Genomic DNA, 21,707 nt, shown 5'->3' with positions numbered 1-21,707 from the left:
ATTTCAAACATGTTCAATTGTTCAATCATATGACATCAAAAATTGCAAATGGATCGATTTTTGGAATTCGATTGATCGATTTTTGGAATTTGATTGATCGATTTTAGATCTAAAAGTCTATTTTTAAGACTCAGATAATTGATTTTTCATTCGAACACGATTGATCAAAAGTGATTAAAAATCACAAATAAATTGATTTTTGGGTTCGATTAATCAATTTTCGATCGTGATCGATTTTTGAACGGGAGGTCTAGAAAAATTTTAATGAATTTACGACATTATGCCAGACTTTAAAAAACGTTGAAGGAAAAAACTATCAATATTTATGATATTAGGTCAGACTCTTGAAAACTTGAAAACAAACCTTGCAGAGGAGACTTTCCAAATATTTTTAATCTTATTTCGAGTTCTAATTTCTATTTTCGATAAGTGAAATTTCAATCGATGTTTCTTGTCTTGGTTTTCAGTGTTTATTTTTTAAAATTCAAGTTCGATTTTCTATTAGTTTCTCAATTTTGAATTTTCGAGGATTTGATTCCCTTCGATTTAATCGTCAGTTCGAATTTTTGACTTTTAGAATTTCATTTCGGGTTTCAAGTTTTTTAGAGACATTTCATGCAGTTTTCTGCTTTGGTTTTTAGTTTTCGAAATTTTGATCCCACATGGATGACTAAAAAATGTTTAATTTCAAAAAGATCGCTCATATTGGATGTTTTAAAAAATTCAAATTCTTGCAAACTTAGTTATTTTCAAATCCGTCCCTTTTACCCCCCCCCCCCTTCCCTTCAAAAACATCAGATTTCATTTGCATAAAAGAGGCGAAATTCTTTTCAATAAATCCATAAGTGCAAAAAAATGTGCGAAATTTCAACTTTGAGCTATCTTTTGTAATAATGTAATAATCTTGAAAAGTCAATGAATAGGGATAATGAACACTTATTTTTTTAAATCAAGAATGATTCTTGAAATTAAAAAAAAAAACTGTAAAAAACATCGTTTTTAAATAAAAATAAAAAAACGAAAGAAACATTAAAACTTTTATGAAAGTAATAAAATTAATTTAAAAATTACGTTAAAAAAATTTTAAAATATCTTTAAAGTCTATGGTTAAACTAAGCATTATTTTATTTTTTAAAAAACAATACAAAACTCGAAAAGCAAAAGTAATTTAAGTAGGTACTCAGGTAAGTTAAAATCTTCCCTTGCCTTGGGGATGAGATTATTGCCATTTTTTCGTGTTTTTTTTTCTCAGCACAGACGAGGAAAAAAATAAAATAATCATACAGTTTTCAGTTCTTCTTATTAATATGATTTCAGTTACCGAAGTTTTAATAAAACGATCTTCACAGTTTTGGAAATTTGTACTCCATAATTCGAACAACTGCATGATTTTTTTTTTCATTAATGACTTCTTCAATTGCAAAGATTACATAATTTTATTTCGCGAAATACCAAAATTTGGGACCTTGAAAAAATTCAGCACGCTTTAGATCATTTTGGCAGTCGATTGTAGGTACATAACTCGGTAGCGATAATGATACAAAACTATGCAATTTTCCCTAATCTATTCAAAATGATTTACGAACTATTAAAAAGCATCGAAGGTTATAAAATAGCACCCTGATCACCCTCCTTTTTCATCTCATCAATTACGAAAGTAAAGAAAATTTATAAAAAAAACGAATAACAGGAATTTCAAATTGTTAATCATTTTTCTGGTAATTTTTCAACAACTTTGCCAGATGAGCAACTTGCCAGCATATCCTTGGTTTTTAAATTCTGTTCAATTTTCAACTATACCGGTGCATCAACACTAATCCCGAATAAAATTATAGGTTGTAGTAATTATTCAAATTCCCCATAAAGTAATAAATCGTACATCGTCAATTTTCCTTTCAACAATTATTATGATTTGTTGATCTCATCAATGTACGAGTAATTAGCCCTAAACTTCCTCTCATCACCTACGATCTGATTTTTCATTCTTAAGCTTCGTTACATAATACTCACATTCGTAACAAGATCGCCTATCCATATGATTACTGGTCTCCGAATACGAATAATCCAAATCACTGCGAACGTTCTCCGATGACGATGACCTGTACCCATCTTGATAATTGTCGTACCTATACCAATCATCGCTGCAACAAAATAACATATAAATTAACGACACCACTCCACGTGAAACGAATCGTATAGAAATACATTTGTTTTCACATTATAAATCCGTTTATGATTCCAAGAAGCAAATTTACATTCACGAACATCTCTATAAATGTGCTCAAGTTGTGTATAAAACAACAAATTTTCTCACCAGTCGTGACCTTGACAATGGATTAAAATTTTGATATAATTAAAGGTTCAGTTCAACCGAACAGCTTCTCGATTTATGCTGTCCTCAAATAGGTAGGTAGTCGTAAAAAGAAAAGACGGGCTACAAAAAAATGGTACTAAAAATTCACTCGTTTATGGAAATATGGCCCTGAACGAAAGAAATGCTTGATCCGGGTTTCGATATATGAAGAAGAGCCAAGCAGTCTAGGTTGAGCAATATTATCGCAAATATGCATATTTCAGCGAGATGTTATTTACCTAGGTTCAGCCGATATCGAAGCCGGTGTACTTTTATTCGATACCGATTCGTTGACTCTTCTGGACGTCGTCGATGGATAATACTCTTCAACATTTTCATTTTCAACAGCGGCAGCTTGTTCCGAAACTCTTCGATCTGTAAACCAAAAAAAAAAAAAAAAAGGATGACGATAAGAATGAAAAAATCAAAAACTTTTAATATACTTGCGGCAATGACATTGAAGCACCCCGTCCCTTTCATCGCCCAGTTTTGTTAAACTTTCCCTACATTCGCATAACAAATTCGTTCTGCTTATCTTTTCGACCGAATCGCTTTCGCGCATTTAAATTGCCCACTTGAATGCTTTAATAATGGCCTTACATGTGCTGTATGTATGTGTATTTTAAAAACGCGCCAACACGTTAGATATTATTACTCTTTAAAATACATACGAACATCTCATTCGTCGGTGGCGGCGCTGCGCTGCTCAAAAGCACATCCAAATGACGTCATTATGTACCCATAAATTTACTCCCATATGGAACATCTGTGTCGAAACCAACGTGTAATAAGCTCCCTTATCTGGTTCTTATCGGGGAATAATCGACGGCGAACCATGAAAAATATTCTTTATTGTCAGGTAAATCGAGTTACACTTAATGTAATCGTACCATAATATAAATACACTAGTGTATATTGCATGGTGGTTGAACAAAATTCCAACTCGACAATAAAGTTTGAAAAAATGAGACTTTTTGCAATTTTTTTTTCTTGTAAAAACTGAGACATTTTGGTGATTTTTGTCAATTTCTGATAAAAAAGCAATACTTTTCAATTTTGCTAAAAAGTGGACAATTTTTCGGAAAAAATAAAACATTGGAATCCTTGCAAAAAAAAGTAAATTTTTAGCAATTTTGGTAATCTAGGTAAACGAGAATTTTGGCAGTTTTTGAAAAAGCGAAAATTTTTGACAATTTTTTAATGAAACGCAAGATTGGCAATTTCAACAAAAAACGGAACTTCTTGGTGATTATTTGCAAAAAATTATATTTGTTTGCAATCATTGTGGAAAAAGTGAAACTTTTTTGCAATTTTTTGGTGAAAAAACGAAATTTTTGGGTAGTTTTTGAAAAAAAGAAAGATTTTTTCAACAATTTTCGGTAAAAAGCAATAAGACTCTGACAATTCTTAATTAAGACGGAATTTTTTGCAAAAAAACGACTTGACAGAAACCAAGACTTCGATAATTTTAGCAAAACGTATGGCTCTGCAACCATAACGCTGCTTAGCCTAGACCATTTTGGCTGCCTGACTGCGCTCTTGAGGTCATTGACCCAATCTGTCTGTCCTCTTAAGGTCATTGATCAGTGTTTTTGAACCTTGAAAGGTCATTGACCTATCTGACCCATCTTTTAAGGTTGTCTGTCTCCCTGTCAGGCCACTCAAGGTCATTGACCAGGGTGTCTACTCATTTCTGGAAACGATTTTTCCTGACTTTTCCAGGTTTTCCAGACCAATTTCTCCAATTTTACAGATTCTTGAAAAATGAATTACACATGCGATCAGGTGTGGGGGGATTGTAAAATTTTTCGAACATCATGAGCTCCAAAATATCGTTAATAGATCTACAGTTGTGCCCTTTTTTTCCAAACATGACTGTGTGCTCAATAGGGTAGCTTTTATTTTAACTTGATGGGAAAATTTTTTTATTTGAACCCTCAAACATCTTTCATCGGAACTTGAAACAAATGATGAACTGGACAGAATACTGAACTAAATGCTGAACTGAATACTGAAATTTTATTTTATGTTTTTATTAATTCATTCTTTCATCCAGTCTTTCCGTCTTTCCATCTTTTCGATGTTAAATGACCACTGTGAAGGGAGGGCAAAACTGCAAAATCTATTGTAAATTTACAATTCCAAAAAAAGGATGACTTCATAAAGAAATATATTTTTTTAATATCAACATTACTCAAAAAATGCTGAGAATTTCCAAAATTCCCTGACTTTTTCAGACCGACCAAATTCCCTGACTTTTCTAGGTTTTCCAGGCTTGTAAACACCCTGTTGACCCATCTGTCTGTCCGCTTAATGCCATTGACCTGTCTGTCTATCTTTTTAAAATCGTCTGCTCGTCCAACTGGCTTCTCAAGGTCGTCTGTCCATCTGGCAGTCATCTCAAGGTCATTGACCCGTGTGTCTGGACACTCAAGGTCACTGATGTGCCGGTCTAAGTGCCTGTCAGGCTTCCCAGGGTCATATGTCTACTTGTCTGACTTCTTAAGGTCATTGACCTAGCTAACAATAGCTTCTCATGATTGTCTGCTTGCCTGTCTAGCTTCTTGAGGTCAATTTTTGGTAATTTTTTAATTAAATTTAATGATTTTTCGAGATAGTGTCTTTTTAACGTTTTAATAAAACTTAAAACACATGCAATTTTAGCTGATTTTGCCGAATTTTTTTGAAATTTCATTCGTTGTGTTTTTTTTATTAATTTTTAATAATGTTATTGCTTCTCAAATACATTTTTGCCATTTCAATGTTTTATTTAACGACGTTCTACGAAACTTTTTGTTAATTTTGTCAAATTTTGAAGAAATTTGCCTTTTTTATGATTTTGCGGTTTCTTTGATTTGAATGAAGTGCATCAAAGAATAAATAAATTTTTCGAGGTGAATTTGAATTATTTTGACGTTTTTCATTGATTTCTCGTCATTCGAGATTTTCAGCCATTTTAAAAATTTCAAATTAATTTGCAAGGTACTAGAAAGGACGTGTCTTGATGAGTAGAAAAAAGTTGAATCGGAGAGAAAAAAATCGAAAGATTGCATCAGAAAATACATTTTTGAGCAGAACTTTAGGATCAGCATTCAATATTCCAATTTTTGTCAAAGTGAAAAAAAATCAAATTTCACTTACGTCCCTCCCCTCCTCCCCCCCCCCCAAAATCGAAATTCATTCAAATTGAGCCAGAATTTCGAAATAAGAGATGATAGGAAAATACAAATTTAGAGGGCTCTTGATATTTTAAGCGTAGATTCTTGAAAACCGTCGAGTAAGGTATCTTTACTTTTTATATAATTCGCTGATGAGAGTTATCCTATTTTTATTTTTTATTTTTTTCATTTACGCCTCTCCTCCTCAATTAAGATGTAAGTATTTCAATTCATTCTCAGCTCAAACTCTTTGATTTTACTTTCATATCAATTGTTCCTTCAATTTAATTTCAGCTTCACTGGCAGTACAGAAAAAATTCCAAAATAATTTCTCGTTGATTTCATAGCAGACGTTTCTTCAGTTCTCCATAACATTGTTGGGTCGTCAAAATGCCATTAAAAAGCCTTTCCTTTTCGTATTATACTGATCCTTTTCATTTCACAAGGAAAAATTTATGTTCAAAAATTCGAAATTCCAACCAAGTCCAATATCAAAACTTCCTATACAGTTGTCTGTATCAGGTCAAGAGGGGTCGAGGGTGTTTTTCAAACAACGCAATAACTCGACGTACACGAGTATTTAAAGAATCTTCATATACCAATTCCTGAAAATATCGCTGATTCAAGTTAGGATATCTTTACATAAGCATTAAATTTTTATACTTTTTTTTTCAAAAAAAAAAAATAATAATAATAATAAATTTTGGCATAAAAATTCCTTTGGCTGTTTATTCTAAAAAAAAAAATACAAACCAAATGCCAGGGTCATATGTAGATCCATAGAAAAGTCAAAGATAGGTAGGTATATTTTTTAAAATTAAACAAAAAGATGGGAAATATGAAATGAAAAATTCCAAATTATATTTTCAAGCAATTTTCGCTCATTATTTCAATTTTGATTTCCATTTCAACAAAATACACTCTGCAGAAGCGAATTTATAATTTCATTTACTCGACTATTGTCTCATTCAGACGTAAAAAATCATCATACTGTAGTTTGAAATATTAAGGTCAAGCAATGAAAAGAAGGCAGTAGAGAATATCTTGGTTAATATAATGATAATTCAGTTCCCTTTGTACGAAAACTTTCGATGAAAATTTCCCCATTAAAATAACAAAAAGAGTAATGAAACATTGTTTTCTCGTTCCCAATCCCATTTTACGATGCTCCTCGTTCAAATAATAGATCTCCGAAGAAAATTTCCTCACACGCACGAAATACAAGAGTAAGAAGCCGAACTACAAAAGCCATTTCGCCATTTTTTTACATCAATTCGCCATAAAAAATAATAAAATCGAATAGTCCCTCGGTTATTGGCGAATTTCTCCAAATATCTGCTAATTTCGCACTTCGCACATATCACTTCATCTTAATCTGCATAATTTTCATTTGGGACTTTGAAACTTTCGATACTGTAGCCGAAGCCGAAATCACCAATTAAATCGATGCCGGTACCTCAACGCGGTCTAAAATGAAAATAACGGATTCTACTCAACGGGGGAGCCGAGGGTGGAGGCTTATTTGGTTATTAATATTCAGCACTAACGACGCCGCAAACGCAACGCCATCGCCCATTGGTTGGCCACGTTGGCGGGTTCTTTTGTGTATCGTAATTGTAAAATGTATACGAACGACCTTCGATGTCAGAGTTTTGCCATAAACTCATTGCAAATATCCTTTTTGCCTGCTCGCTAGTAGAGGTCTCTTTGAAGCGGAAAATCCTACTGCTAAGCAGTCTAACGCAAATCCGGCCCAAATGATGTGCGGCCCACGTAATACGATACCCAGCTTTTAAAATGTATTATAATAAGGCTAACCTATACCTTCTCTTCTCCTACATCGGCGTGAAAAAAATAAAAAAAAGGCCCGCCTTGGACAGAGGATAATATAGCAGTAAGTTTCCCAACTTTATATAGGGAAATAAGGAATAGGAATGCACGAATGTTTGAATTTACCTATTCGCTTTAAAATCCACTAGCACGCTACACATTCTATTTTCAATCATTTATGAATTATAAATTAAAACCCGCCAATACCTTCGGGCATACAACGATGTGGTATTTTGTCGTCGTCGGTATTCGATAATTGACTAGATATTTGAATAATCTAACATTATTTCGATAGTTTTCTCGAAATTTACACGCGGAAGTGGAACTATACAAATAAATATGGAGCAATTGAGGTTCCGGTGTCACGAAACCGCTACTACGATGGATACTTTTAAAGGAAAAACATACGAAAATTTCCAATCGTCGATATCTCTCGTACATAATGAAAACGACGATACGAGTTAGGCATATACCTACCTATTTGAAAAACAGAATACTCGAAAAATTAACACTTGTTCGAGTGCGATGTAAACAAGACCTGTCGATCTGCATATACGATGTGTTTTTTTTGTTTTGCTTGATACAATGACGATGATACGGTTAATAAATACTTCATCAGTGTGAAAAATACACAATGTACTCTTTACTCCGATGGTTTTAACAATATTACAATCGCGAAGCAGCTTCGAGTTATTAATAACATGTGCTTGGGCGTCCGGATTGGGAAACTTTTCGAAAAATTCGATACTTCACTTTTACCTATCCGAAGAACACTCGACGTCCTTTTTTTTTACTCGGAAAAATTTTATAAATTGAAAAAAAAAATCGGGAAAAGGTTATTATACAAATTACAACGATGAAAACTCCCTTATTTGTATAATATTTTGAACGATTAGTGATTTTACTATGGTCACCTGGAGACGCAATATTGTCATATAATTTATCCAATTTTGCTAATACCAACGTCGAGCTTAAAATTTCGATGGGTTAATTTTGTCGACATTTTTGTGTAGGTAGTAAGTAGGTGCTAAAATACCAAATATTATATCAATTCGAGACCTCTTCATCACTTTATTTCTAAAAGAATTTCAGTTGTTGAAACAATTACCCACCTATTGGAATACAAATAAAAATATCCCAACAAAAACATTAAAATTTGCGAAACACCATCGAAACATGGGGGAAAAATCATCGAAAGATCCGTGGGCTTATGGTATTATTGAAATATCATCGAATGCGTCGAAAGAAAGGAAAAAAAGTGAAAAGGCTGGTGGGTGGGAAGAGGAGGGAGCGAGTAGGACGTTACCTGGTGTTTTCCCGACCGTTTTTCATGCTTCGTAAACGTCTAATCAAATGATAAAAATTCAATTCTTTTGTTCAAGTTGTTTTTTTTTGTTTTTTATCCGTTCAATTTCATACTGATTAGTCACGATGTTGTTGACAATTGTGAAAAAATTTTCGAATGGTTAATTGCTCACAAATCAAAACCGCACTATAGAAACAGATTTTTTGGGGGTTTTCCCTCAGAAAGTGACATTTACGTAGGTTCGCCAGACTTTATTACACTTACAGTTGAATGAATTCAACATGAAAAACAACAATAAAACATGCTGCTGACGCATTAAGATCTAAAATAAGCTCTTTGTTAATGAAATCGAATTATCATTTTTTTTTAGGATGTTTCGTTTTACAGCTCAAAGTGAATAAAAATGTGATTATACCTACTTTATTTTCAATAAATAAACGAATACCTACTTAAGCAGGACAATTTTTAAAACTGGAAATTTCATTGTGTCAGGTAAATATTTTTAAAAAAACTGGTTCAACGATTTCTAAAATTAATTTTTTAATGTAATTTTTTCATCATCCAGGCATCGAAATTAGTAACTTTTGAAATGGAATTTATTTTTCATCTTCACCTACTGAGTATAGCATTATTATTCTTTTTAAATCAAAAATCTCCAAGTCGACTTGACTACCTATGCCTAATTTTGAAAAAATTAAAAAATTCTAAAAAAAGGTAGAGGTACATAGTAGTTCTGTTCAAAATAGAAAATAAGCATTTTAAAAAATGTTTAGGTATTTCTGGAATTTTTTAGTTCAATTTTTCCATTCTTAATTTTTTGAAAAATTTGAATCATACCATCTTGACTGGCTCGAGTAAGACCAGGGCAAAAGCTTCGAAAAGTTCGGAAAATTTGAATTTTCAACCCTGGCCCTTTAAATTCGCCTTCGTTCGTTTATGTTTTTTTTTTGGTTTTATTCTTCAAAAATCATGAGGTACTACGAGTACGAGATATGTCCGAGAGCATCAGTTTTTATACTTTGGTATTGTACCCGAATAAGAGTTTAAATCTCATTCGTCAAGCAAACTTTGATTTTATTTCACAAAAATTTTCAAAGTTTTTTCAACTGTCTTCTGGTTTGGCAAAAGTTTCTTTGAGTTGTGTATTGGACATTTTGACAGAATAAAAAAATATCTATCACAAGTTTTGAAATTTTTGTTCATTTTTTATACCAAAAAATTGTTCAAAAAGGAGGGTATATTCCTTCAACTGGCAGCAAATTTCTGGATTGGACAGATGAATATCGAAAGACAATCCAAAAATACACCTCCATAAAAAGGGATCAAAGTCAATTTTTTTCAAAAAAAAAACAACATTATTTTAACGTAGAAAAAAAACACAAAAAAGCCGAAACGTTTCATAAGGTGTAAAAAAAAGTATGAAGCAATAAACGTCATTCAAATTTAAAATTTAATAATGAAACCGGATTAAGACTTTGACAATTTCAGTAAAAAGCAAAACTTTTTAGCTATTACCGAAAAAAATGATACTTTTTCCAAATTTTTAGTTGGAAAAGTGTGGCTATATCGCAAACTTTTGGTAATAAAACGAGCCTTTTTGACAATTTTCAACATAAAAGTGAAAATTTTGGGAAAATTTTTGAAAAAAAAAACGAGACAATTGAGACTTTTAATTTTTTTTACAAAAAAAAATTCATTTCCTAAAAACTTTGAAGTGATTTATTTTTAAAAAAACATTCAGACATTTTGCCAATTTTGGATATTTTTAGGCAAAAAAGCGAGATTTGTTGTCAATTTGTCAATTTTTGGAAATAAGCAAGAGCAAGAAGAAGCAAGACCTTTAGGTTATCACCTGCGAAAAAATAATACTCGAGTTTCCCAAATTTTCGATCAAGAAAAGTGCTATTTCGCAACTTTTTGGTAATGAAGCAAGAATTCTTGGCAATTTTCGACATAAAAGCGAGAATTTTTGTCTATTTTATAGCCAAAAAGCGAGACAATTGAGACTTATAGAATGTTTTACAGAAAGACGCCATTTCTCAGAAATTTTTCACAAAAAAGTGAAACTTTTAAACAATTTTTAGCGAAATATATACTGTTTGGTAATTTTTGACATTGTTAAGTTGATTAATTTTTGTTAAAAATCAAGACTTACATACTTTCATAAATTATGTAATAAGACTTTTCGGCAACTTTTCAGCATAAATTGGAAAATATTATCGAAAAGCGAAATTTCGACGACTTTAGGAAATTATGGCATTTTTTGGCAACCAATCGAGACTTTTGAGTAGTGAATAATTCAACTGTTGATATTCTCAACAATTTTTCTTTCTCATTCAAGAAATAGATAGAGCCAAGAATTGGAAACATTGAATTTTTGAAAAAAGTTAAAAAAGTACTTGACTTTAACAATCAAAATTTTGAAAAAGTAACAAAAAGTTACTCATAGCAACTTTAGTAATTTAGTTAGGTAGGTACTTTGTAAAAACGAAAAAAAAAATGATAAAATTGGGATTAAACATGAAAATAAGATTTACATTCTATGTACTTTCAACTCTTCAACCGAAGTCAGAACCAATTAACGTAGATTCAAGCAGTTCTAGGGCCTTCAGAAAAAATTTTGAATTTTTTAGTTTTTGGAACTGAACATGAGAAGGTTTGAAAATGTCAAGAAATCGCCAAAAAATCAGAAAGTACACAGCACAGAGGAGGGACGTCAAAATAATGAAAAATGTGCTTTAAAATGCTTCTGATATGTGTTTTTTTCAGCTTCAAGGCTCAAAATTTGTTTGAAGGGTCTCCTATATCCGTAGTATTATCATTTCATAAAATTTCATCCCAACTCAATTCAAGTGAAAGACATTTTTTGCCGTTTTAATAGAAAAGATCTTTCCAATTTTCTACCCAAACATCATAAAATCATTTTTTTCCACAGAAAGTAAGTCAAAATTTTTGAAAATTTATCCAAAATTGAAAAATAAAATCCAGCAATTGAAAATTATTTTTTCCATTTTTCTCTCAAAAATGTTTTTGGATTGTTTTTCGTTTTTCCCCATTCATTTTAAAATTTAATTTCAATTTTCTTTTTATGTACCTATCTAAGTTATTTTTCAATATTAGTTTTTCTTTTTTCTTAATACTTACAAGTATTTCAAAAAAACCAAAATGTCGTCTTATTTTTATTTTATTCAAAATATAATTTCAAAAATCGAAAAATCCAAGGCCAAAAATGGCTCATCTTTGCATAAAACGACCCAAAAGATCAGTACACGATTTCCTTTTGACATTTCAACATTCGACTGCAAGGACTTCCCCGAACGGATCGCCAACCTTTCTCTATATATTCTGCACTTAACAACACTCATCAAAATACCATATCTGTAAAGCTAATTAATTTTTCCAACCTGTCAAACTGAATTTGTCACTAAGCAATACACCTGTCTAAATTTCACACGCGATACGTTTCGTATTTCGTCCATTTTGGAAACAATTTTCCAACAAGGTTAAAATATAAGTTAACGACCTTTCGCACATATGTACGTCAAATCGAACCTACACACATCCGCAAAACCAAAAATACACGTTTATTCTCGTCGAATGCAACACATCACTTATACGATCTCCTCAAAACATCTTCAAAATGACGTCAATCTCATCCAACTGTATAATAAAATGTATTTCCTGGATCATCGAAACATGTACATTGTACATTTTCATCTGTTGCCGAAGTTAAAATAAATTTCACGTTTGAGAAAACAACAAAAAAAAAAAAACATACAAAAAGAATGGCCTCTTCAAGTACATACAAACTATTCGAGCTTTTTCACAAATAAGCGTAAAATTGGACCAATCACGTTAAAAGTCGTTCACATGGAAAAAAAACACGAACGAAAAAAACGCGTTAAAATTTTCATCATCCAATTCGACATTTACGAAGCGTGAAAAAATGGTCGAAAATTCGTCGAAAAAACAACAGGTAACGTCCTTCTCATGCACCCCTCACATTACCCTTCGGCGAGCTTCCTCCTTTGTCTTTTTCTTTCAACGCATTCATTTTTAATACGTTTTTCGCGTCCGTCGGTTCTTCCATTTCCATCACATGGAAATGGCATGTGAGATAGAGAAATACGAGTACGTGAAAATCGGACCTTTTTTTAGCCTGCTGTTTATACGTTTACGTATAACCAATGACGAAACACCCTTCGGAGCAATAACCATTAAAATAGCACATCCGGTTAACAACTTTCGTCTAAAAGAAGCGAGCAAAATGAACGTCTTGTCATAAAAAAAAAGACCAACTTATTTTAAATTCTCAGAAAAAGCTTTTCTTATTTATTCGAAACTCATTAAAAAGTGTGTACATAAATAAATACCATTAAGAAAAAATCCCAGTAGGTTGATAGCCTGATAGTTTTTTCAAAAAGAATATCAAAACTAATTACATTAGTCGAACGTATAGGCTCGAGTCGACGCAAGTTCGTCATAATGTTTTTGAAAAATTTTCAACAAGAGTACGTACTCCTTTCTCCTATCTTAGCATAGTCTTAATATGTATGGTAAGTCTTGGAACATATTTCGTGTCTATTCACAGTATCGGATACGAAATACATATTTCTAAAACTTGGCTACCGATAAAACTAAATCTTAAAGTCGTAAAAGCTCGTAAGTTAAGTAATGGAGGGAAAAAACGCTATCATTTAAGGGTAAAATGAGTACACAGCAGCGAGCGGAGTACCTCGTTTGGAGGCATGATAAAGACAGGAAGGGGGTTAAAAGCGCGTCTGCCTTCAGTGCCACATACCTACACCGTATTAAAAGGTCACGAGATCGTCGGATACTATACTCGTACATATTTTCAAACATGGAAAATTAAAATACTTTAAATACCAAACGATTTTCGATATGAAAATAATCCCTTCAGTGGACAAAAACAAAACGCTTGTTCACTCGAGTGTATTTTCCCCTTTCGAAAATAATCGACTAGATGCTCTCGAATTATACTATACACAACGTATAGGATTAATTTCGTCCTTTTTCCCGTTTTCCGAGACGCGAGGGGAGGGGGTACGAGGGGGGCAAAAAACCGTATATGTTTCGAATACATTTAAACAAAAAAATTGACATCACCTTGAGCCGAGAAAAACGCGAAAAAAATACATAAAAATGCCACTTTTTTACGCCAAAGGTGAAAAGTACCATACAACTCGGTCTCAAGGTCTCTTGTGTGTGTTTTTCTTTTGAAAATATAACAATAAAAATAAAAAAAAATAAGAGAAAAACGTGTCGCGTGTACGTAGCGAACGAGACGAATTTTACTAATATTGTCCGCCTTGCCTGTTCCTCCCCCCATGGGGCCGGTTATGCGGTGATTTTACTGAACTAGGTAAGTTAGGAGTGAATTCTGCGAGTTGATAAAAAGGCTTCGATATGCTGAGCGTCTCTCGTGTGCCTCGAAACCCGAATAGAAAAACAGGTAAATTTATTTTCGACGGATTTCGCCGACTTTATTGCACGTAAATTCGACGATGATGCCGTTTCACGCGGAACTAATCCGTTCGCGTGTCGTCGTTTAGATGCAATTTTATTTATGCTCGAGTTTAAATTTAAAATGACGTCATTAGGCGTTGACGAAACGAAATGCTGGTAGGGTGCTGCGAAACAAAATAGTCCTAAATTGAAACGGATTAACCAAGGTTTACGAATTTTAATCGCGTGCTATACAAAGTTCTTCCCTCGAGAACGACGAAAAAGAAAAATGGACAAAACGATTAGATTTTTAAATGTACAGTTAGGTATTCGGATTGGATGGATAAAAGGTCGGTTTTGTGATTAAAATGCATTTTTTTAGTGCTTGGGAACGAGATTCCTGCATATAAATTGACACTTGGTAGAATTTTTTTGCAATAAATTTTCTTAATACATTTATTATTACACGAAATCATTTGAAAATTTTCATTTTCAGCCATTTCTTTTTTGGTAAAACTTTGACAGAAACGTAAGAATGTTACAACCATTTCGTATACTTTTCATTCCTTAAAAAATTGAAGAAAAAAAAAAGATGAAGACTTTTCAGACACACTGTATGTAAAATACCTAATTCGAGTTTGGATTCAACACTTTTTCAAGTTGAGAAAAAAAAGCGCCGATCAATCAATCAATCTATTTCGACATTTTTCAAACTTTTAAAACAACTTTAAAGTTACAACATTTACGCAATTAATGAAATACTTTCATCCATTTCTAAAGCTAGACGTCGAATGTACTTCGAAGCTTTTTAATAAAATTCAAAACAATTCGACTTTTTGACATTTTGAAAACTTGCTAGCAAATGTTTCATTTCTTCGGGAAAATAACGAATTTTATAACCGATTCCAAAGACATTTATATTAATTGGAGTCGCGATGAGAAATAACACTCCAGAAGAAAATTAAAAGTGGAAAAACGTCTCATTAAAAATTTAAAATTGAGTTTTTTCTCCGCAAAAAAAATTACAAATTTTCAATCGCAGTGTGGAACAAAATAATGAAAAATTTTCGTAACAACGCAATATTTACTAAAATTATTTTTATTTATCAAGTTAAGAATACCTCTTATTGTGAAACCATGAAAAACATTCTCGATGAATTTTTGCAAAATAATACCCCCTCCTTCATTTATGAAAACGAGTTTTCCACCGAGAGCAATTACAAAAATTCACCAGTAAGTAACTAATTTCCAGGAAAAGATTTTCTCGCATACCTTAATCGTATCGAAACCTCCCCCCCCCCATCGTTGATAAATTTTCTTCCTCGACCTCGAGGCTTCCAAAAATATTCTCAAAATACGAAAAAAAAAAAATACTACACAATAAAAACATCGTTCATTTTCCAACTGCAAACGCTCCAATTATTTCTAAAAGCGAATTTTTTCTCTAGGTCGTGTCGTCGAACAGGGAAAAACTCTCAATTCCTGGTTGGTTCGTTCCCTGCTATAAATTCTTCTCGACGAAATTGAATTTCAAAATAATATAATTTTTAGCGAAAAACTTTTTTTTCAGTATCTCTTTCACGTTCTTTCACATCAACTTCACAGTGTTGCCAATGCCACAGTTAATTAAACTCGAGTATTTCGCACAACGCAGCTTTGAAGGATGAAAAAAAAAGAACTGAGCGAAGTTTTTGCGAGTCTTTTTGCCAAAAAAGCAATTCAAAATGTCGAATCAACTTAACAGAGTGTTTTACTCTCAACTATGCATTTTAATGTGTAGGTGTCATACTACGAGTATAAATTTGACCATATGAGAAACCCAACTGAGTGAACATTTTTTGGGCTGAGCTGAACAAAGCTACATAAAAGTGCACCAAAAAATACCTTAACAGCGACGAGTTTTTGGAGAAGTTTCAACACTCACATTTGGTCTAAAAAGAAGTTACAAAATCAAAATTTTATCCAACGCTGCCAGAAATATAAATATAGTAAGTACTCTATTTTACCCCCCCCCCTCCACTAGATGAAAATACAACTTTGAACCATTTTGAGCAGTTCTGAAACCTCCAGCACATTTTTGAGGATTCAAATTTCCACAAAAATATAATAAATCAAAGTAGAAAGCTGAAATTCACTTTATACAGCTCTTTTTTCGAAGTAAGATGTTTACAGTGCTCTAGTTCTGTTCTTTTAGACAGATCTTGGGTCATTTTTTTGAAAAACCTCAATTTATAAAAATATATCAGGAGGCTCCAGAAGAGCTTAAAACTACTTTTAATCGACTCAGCGTATCCAAATAAGTGTGTAAGTTGAATTCCATTCTCCTAATTTAATCGGTTGAAGTATTTTGAAAGTTCCAGATTTTACAAAAAGTCTGCCGGAGGCTTCAAAACTACTCAAAACAGTTCCCAACTGTTTCCAATCAATCGAAGGGAGTGAGAGGGGAGGCAAAAACAGAGTACAAAATTAATTACACTTTTCAGCTCAGTCAAATGAAATTTTGATTTTATAACCTTTTTTTCGTCTTTCCCTTTTGATTTTCAAGAACTACCCAAAGCTCAAAAACGGAACCGCAGCATTTAAAATTTTTTCATACTTTTTTGATCTAGGTCCTAAAAATGTACACAAACTAGGTACATGTTTTTTAGAATTGATGAAGAAAGCAATTTGACCACCAGATCGAAAAGGTAAAGGAAATAAAAAATTTTCCATCAAGTTAAATTTTACTAATAATTATTACGTAATTTCTATTTACATACATTTTTTTTTGTTTTGAAAAAATTAGTACATAATAGACTTTTTGATCCAACTTAGAGATTTTTTTACAGCTTGACAGATTTATTGAAAAGTCGACAGAGCGATTTTTGAACCTTTCTCTGCCTCTTCGCTTTCAGCAGAGTGCATTGAATTACATAGAAATTTTATTTTGTCTACAATGGTCTTAGAATGCTGTGATTTTTAAACGAAATTAGTAGAGTTCGGTATGGAGCTCTCTTCAAGAGCATTTAAAGATTGAAAATTTTCTCAGGTTCCTTCATATTTTTGAAAAAATCACAAAAACATTTCATCGTAACACGAGAAGCTCACAAGCAATTTTTATGACTTTCCTAATTCCTTTTTTCAGGGTTTCTATGAAATCATGATCAAATATTTACACTTAATTTTTCTATGATTTCAGTTCCATCAGATGAGAAGAATCAAAAATTAATAATTGCTGAACTCTTCAACTCTTGGAAAAGTGGGAAAAAAACACAAAAAAAAAAAATTTAATTCGCATTCTTCAAAATTTGCAAAAAAATATGGTCTCAATTGCTTGGAAATATCAATATTCGAACAATCTCCCAGATTTTTCAAAAAGTTCTCCAACTGGAAAAATTTTAAAAATTTTCCAACAAAATTTCGCACACAATTTTGAGGCTTTAAAAGATAGTTTTATCCTTGAGATTTAGATAGCTGAAAAATTCGAAAAATGTACCTATATTTCAATCTAAATTGAAGGAGCTATGATAAAGAAAATTTCGAATGAAACTCTTTGATTTGATTTTGTGTACGAGTATAAGAAACTTGAATCGATCTGAATTCAGGTAAATTTCAATTAAAAAATGATAAATATTTTTTTCTTGGCTACTGTTTTAGGAATTGTCATAACGATTGAAAAATTTTACTTGAAAATGTAAAATACTCGTTTTGTCCATTTTCATTATTAGAACCAAAAGTGGTTAAAAATTTTTCACACAGAAAAATCTCACAAAGAAAATTTTACAGGATCATAAATTTACATTTCATTTTACATTAACAAATTTCATCCTCATAATCCATTCAAATTTCAAATCAATTTTTTATACTATCCCTGTTGGGTAATTCTTCTAGAATCATCCCTAAATTAAAAATTTTACAACTCTTGCCCCTTCAAATGCCAACATCGGCATTTATTCGTACAACATTTCTCATATTTTCTCGAACACGCATTCAACCCAAATTTAAAGCATGGCACACATTCGATGGAAAAGCCTCGCACCAAAAAAAAAAATCATCGCACAAGGTAAAAAAAACATTAAAATTTGGCAAATAAATCGCGATGATTAACGGGTACGAAAGGTTCGCAGATTCTTGTATCATTTTCGCGTGTGTTTCATACCTTCTTACTCTTACAAAAGCAACGTAATTTTCGTACCAGCTAAAAACAACACAGGGAGAAAAAAATTACTACTTTAAGGCTAAAAAAATATAAAAAAGAACACAGAAGTCCCCAGCAAAAGGAAAAAAATAACTGTAATTTAAGAGGGCAGAAATCGCTGCTGAAAAAAAATACTCTCTCTGTGTTTTTCCATACGCAGCAATTTACGATAGGAATACGCACGTTCTCGCAAAAAAAAAAAGAAAAAAAAAGAAATCTGGCTCAAATCATTCGCGCAGTAAATTTCAAAAAAATATATATACGCCTATCTACGTCATAAATTTTTCAAACTACCGGTAAAATTTTATTTTCGATAAACGTTCTCAGGTGTTCATCAAACGAAACGAAACGTTATCGAAAATGAGGGCGAAAAAAAAGAAGATAGAAATTGGCAAATTGCGAATAAACAGAACGGTTTTCATCAATCGAGAAAGAACGTAGGGCAGGGAAAGCGATAATTTGGAAAATAGATAAATCGAATCGCGTCGAATGCAATTAAAAAGTAATATTTGACTAAATTGAATTCGCTTTTTGGCGAACATTTGCACGTGGTTATTTAGGTATTTGAAATATACATTATTCTGGTAGATGGTACACCGTACGATTTACGAATAAAAATTTTCACCTTTTCGGAAAATACTTTAATACCGAGACCGGAGACGAGCGCGAGCGAGGACGAAGCGACGTTTCAGCTCGTGTACGAAAAATAGCAAAAAAAGAAGCAGCATTTAGAACGAACAAATGCAGCGGTGTAGAGTACGAGTACAATTTAACCGAGAATTTCTTGTTTGATTAAAGTCGACTTAGCTAATAAATAATTCATGAATTTGGTTTATTTGGTTGGCGAAGAAGACGGGGGTGCGTGTTTCGCTATATAGCAAAGTATCGAAAACCCAGTTCGGTTCTTTTACTTACCATCTGGATCTTCGAATCTGGCATCGTATAATAAAAAATGACCCGTAGAATTCACTGATTTTACGATTACTCCGTCTTCGATGTACAGCTCACTTCCTAAGGACGCCCATAATCCGGTTGTATGCTGCGAGGAAAAAAAAATGACGTACGAGATGATTAAATTTCAAATTCATCGGCAACAACCAAGTTGACGATTTTGCTCCAAGTGCATCGTTTTTGTAACGTTTATTTGAAATTTTAACGAACCTCGTTCGAATATCGGACCATATTCAAAGGTAACCAGTAACATCCTATGGGAGTATGCAGATATTCATCTTGTTTCCATACCTCGATTAATAAACCTCTGCTGGTATTCTGCGTTTCGCTGTAATCAACCGAAAAATTACCTCACACGTTTAGTTACTTAGTTGTACGTAATTTTTTTTTTTTTGAAAAAGTCATCGTACAAGGTGATTCTCTCTGTGTTGGCAAAGCCACCAATGATAGAGAGAAGTTTATTTTATACGAGCGACGCGTGCACACTTATTACAGCAGCACGTAAATATATACGCGATAATCAACTTCAAACGAAGTTTTCTCGTTTAATTATTGTAGACAGAGGTACTTACAATAGGTAATCTTGCTCCCAATGCGGATTATGCCCTTTTACAGCAACCGTTGTAGTCCTACATCGATCCAAAGTCAAAGTAACGTAAGTGCAGTATTGGCTCGCTGAAATAATTACCACGCAACAAAGTTTCAAATTACTACGATGTTTAAGTAGATAGTTAGGTATATTAGTAAGATGAGACAGGAAAAAATAGCATTAATTATAAAGTTGATGAGCGATGAAATGTTACGATTTTTTTTTTTTTTCAAAAAGGGCAATGAGTTGTCGACCGTGAGGTGTCAATTGACATTACTATCATAGTAAGTGCTCGTATCAATAAGTAATGGTCAAAATAAGATACGAAATACAATTTGTAATTAAAATTCACTCGCGCTGATGGATTTTTCCTCTACCTCCCCGCATTTTTTTTTTTTTTTTAAGAAAACTATAAATTTTCAAACATTCAAGCACAGCTTGTAATTTTGAAAAGTTTTCACGGAGTTTGAGAATAGATAAGAAAATTGAGAAACTGATGAGAGCTTTCTTCACTCATGAATATGATGGTGATTCGTTTCGGTCAAAATAATTTCGCGAAAGTTTGAGAAAATTCGCTTTCTTTATTTGAAAATTCAAACCAGGAAAAATGCAGTGAGTTGAAATTGGACAATTTCCCATTACAAGTGGTACCTAAATTACACTCTTTGAAAAAAAATCTTGTAATGAAGGAACTTATTATCAGTAACTGAGCTTCGACTAAAACTGAAAATACTTATACTTCATTTTCGGGAATTTTTTTTCAGTATTTTTCATCATCTATTCTAAAATTTGCCAGAGCAAAATCGAAGTAATAATTTCAAAAATTGAGAACTTTTACACTCCAATCAAAAATTCAGCATCTAAGTTTACATAAAACCTAAAAACGCCCGACTTTTTTTCTCAAATTTTTGAATTTATAAAAAACATTATTTAGGAATTAATTTTGGAATTTTTCAAGAACTCACTTTCAAAATTTATGAGATCAACTTTTTGACCGTTCATATTTCGAGTGAGTATAGTACACTTATGTTTGATAAATTGTGGTTTTTTATAGGCTGGTAATCTTTTAGAAACATTTTCTCATCTCTACAAGAAGGGCACAATAGACCTATAAATTTTGAAGTTTGTAAAAATATGCAAGACAATACAAAAAAGCAAGACAAATGCAGAAATTTGAGATGAGATTTCTTGAAAAGCTTTTGTACAATTGACCAACATTTTTCTTTTCTTTAAATTCTTCATCACCAATAAAAAAAAAAAAAAATGAAAACAGAGAAAGGATACTCCACTACCTTGCAAAGGCCAAATCACATATTATCTTGACCTATGCTTTGATAACAAACTAAACTGGAGAAACCACATCAACCATCTAAAACAGGCATGTAACAATAGAATAAACCTATTGAGAAAACGAAAACTATCTAGTACAACATATGGAGCAGACACTCAATCTCTTCTCAGAATTTATAGAGCTCTGATTCCATCAAAATGTGATTATGGGTTGCCAACGTACTCATCAGCTAAACAGTCAACACTCAAAAATCACTGAACACTATTCACAACACAGCTCTGCGACTGGCAACTGGAGCCCTCAGAACACTCCATGCACTTATTATATCAGGATATCAGGAAGCATCTGAAAGCCTCCCCTCTATATGATCAAAACTCATCCTTTCAAAATTTTTCATTCACCTTAAAACTGTTGACAGTCTCCCTCTCACCATAGACTCAAAAATTGATCCAAATCTCCCATGCTTATGACTCATATCTCCATAAAGCCTCTCCCATTCTAAACGCCATTCAGCTATAATTATCCTCTTCCACCATTGTATCCAGAAAATCCTACAAAAACTAATAATAATATTCTCTCATTTGAT

The 21,707-nt window shown here is 32.5% G+C and overlaps 1 protein-coding gene across 2 annotated transcripts in view; it reads right to left on the bottom strand.

Moving 5' to 3' along the window:
* Window positions 1–21,707, bottom strand: part of unc-13 — a 110,030-nt gene that overhangs the window by 75,669 nt on the left and 12,654 nt on the right. For both annotated transcript variants that reach the window (XM_065364265.1, XM_065364266.1), the window contains exons 4-8: window positions 19,814–19,916; window positions 19,452–19,569; window positions 19,206–19,329; window positions 2,593–2,728; window positions 2,011–2,141 (exon numbers count right to left, since the gene is read on the bottom strand). In XM_065364265.1, the coding sequence (XP_065220337.1) occupies window positions 2,011–2,141; window positions 2,593–2,728; window positions 19,206–19,329; window positions 19,452–19,569; window positions 19,814–19,916 (612 nt within the window). The remainder of the gene's footprint in view (window positions 1–2,010; window positions 2,142–2,592; window positions 2,729–19,205; window positions 19,330–19,451; window positions 19,570–19,813; window positions 19,917–21,707) is intronic.

The sequence above is a fragment of the Planococcus citri genome, chromosome 4 (genome assembly GCF_950023065.1).
Source record: "Planococcus citri chromosome 4, ihPlaCitr1.1, whole genome shotgun sequence".
In the NCBI taxonomy this organism is placed as follows: domain Eukaryota; kingdom Metazoa; phylum Arthropoda; class Insecta; order Hemiptera; family Pseudococcidae; genus Planococcus; species Planococcus citri.
The sequence above is the reverse complement of the archived record's forward strand: the minus strand, read 5'-3'. Positions and strand labels throughout refer to the sequence as shown.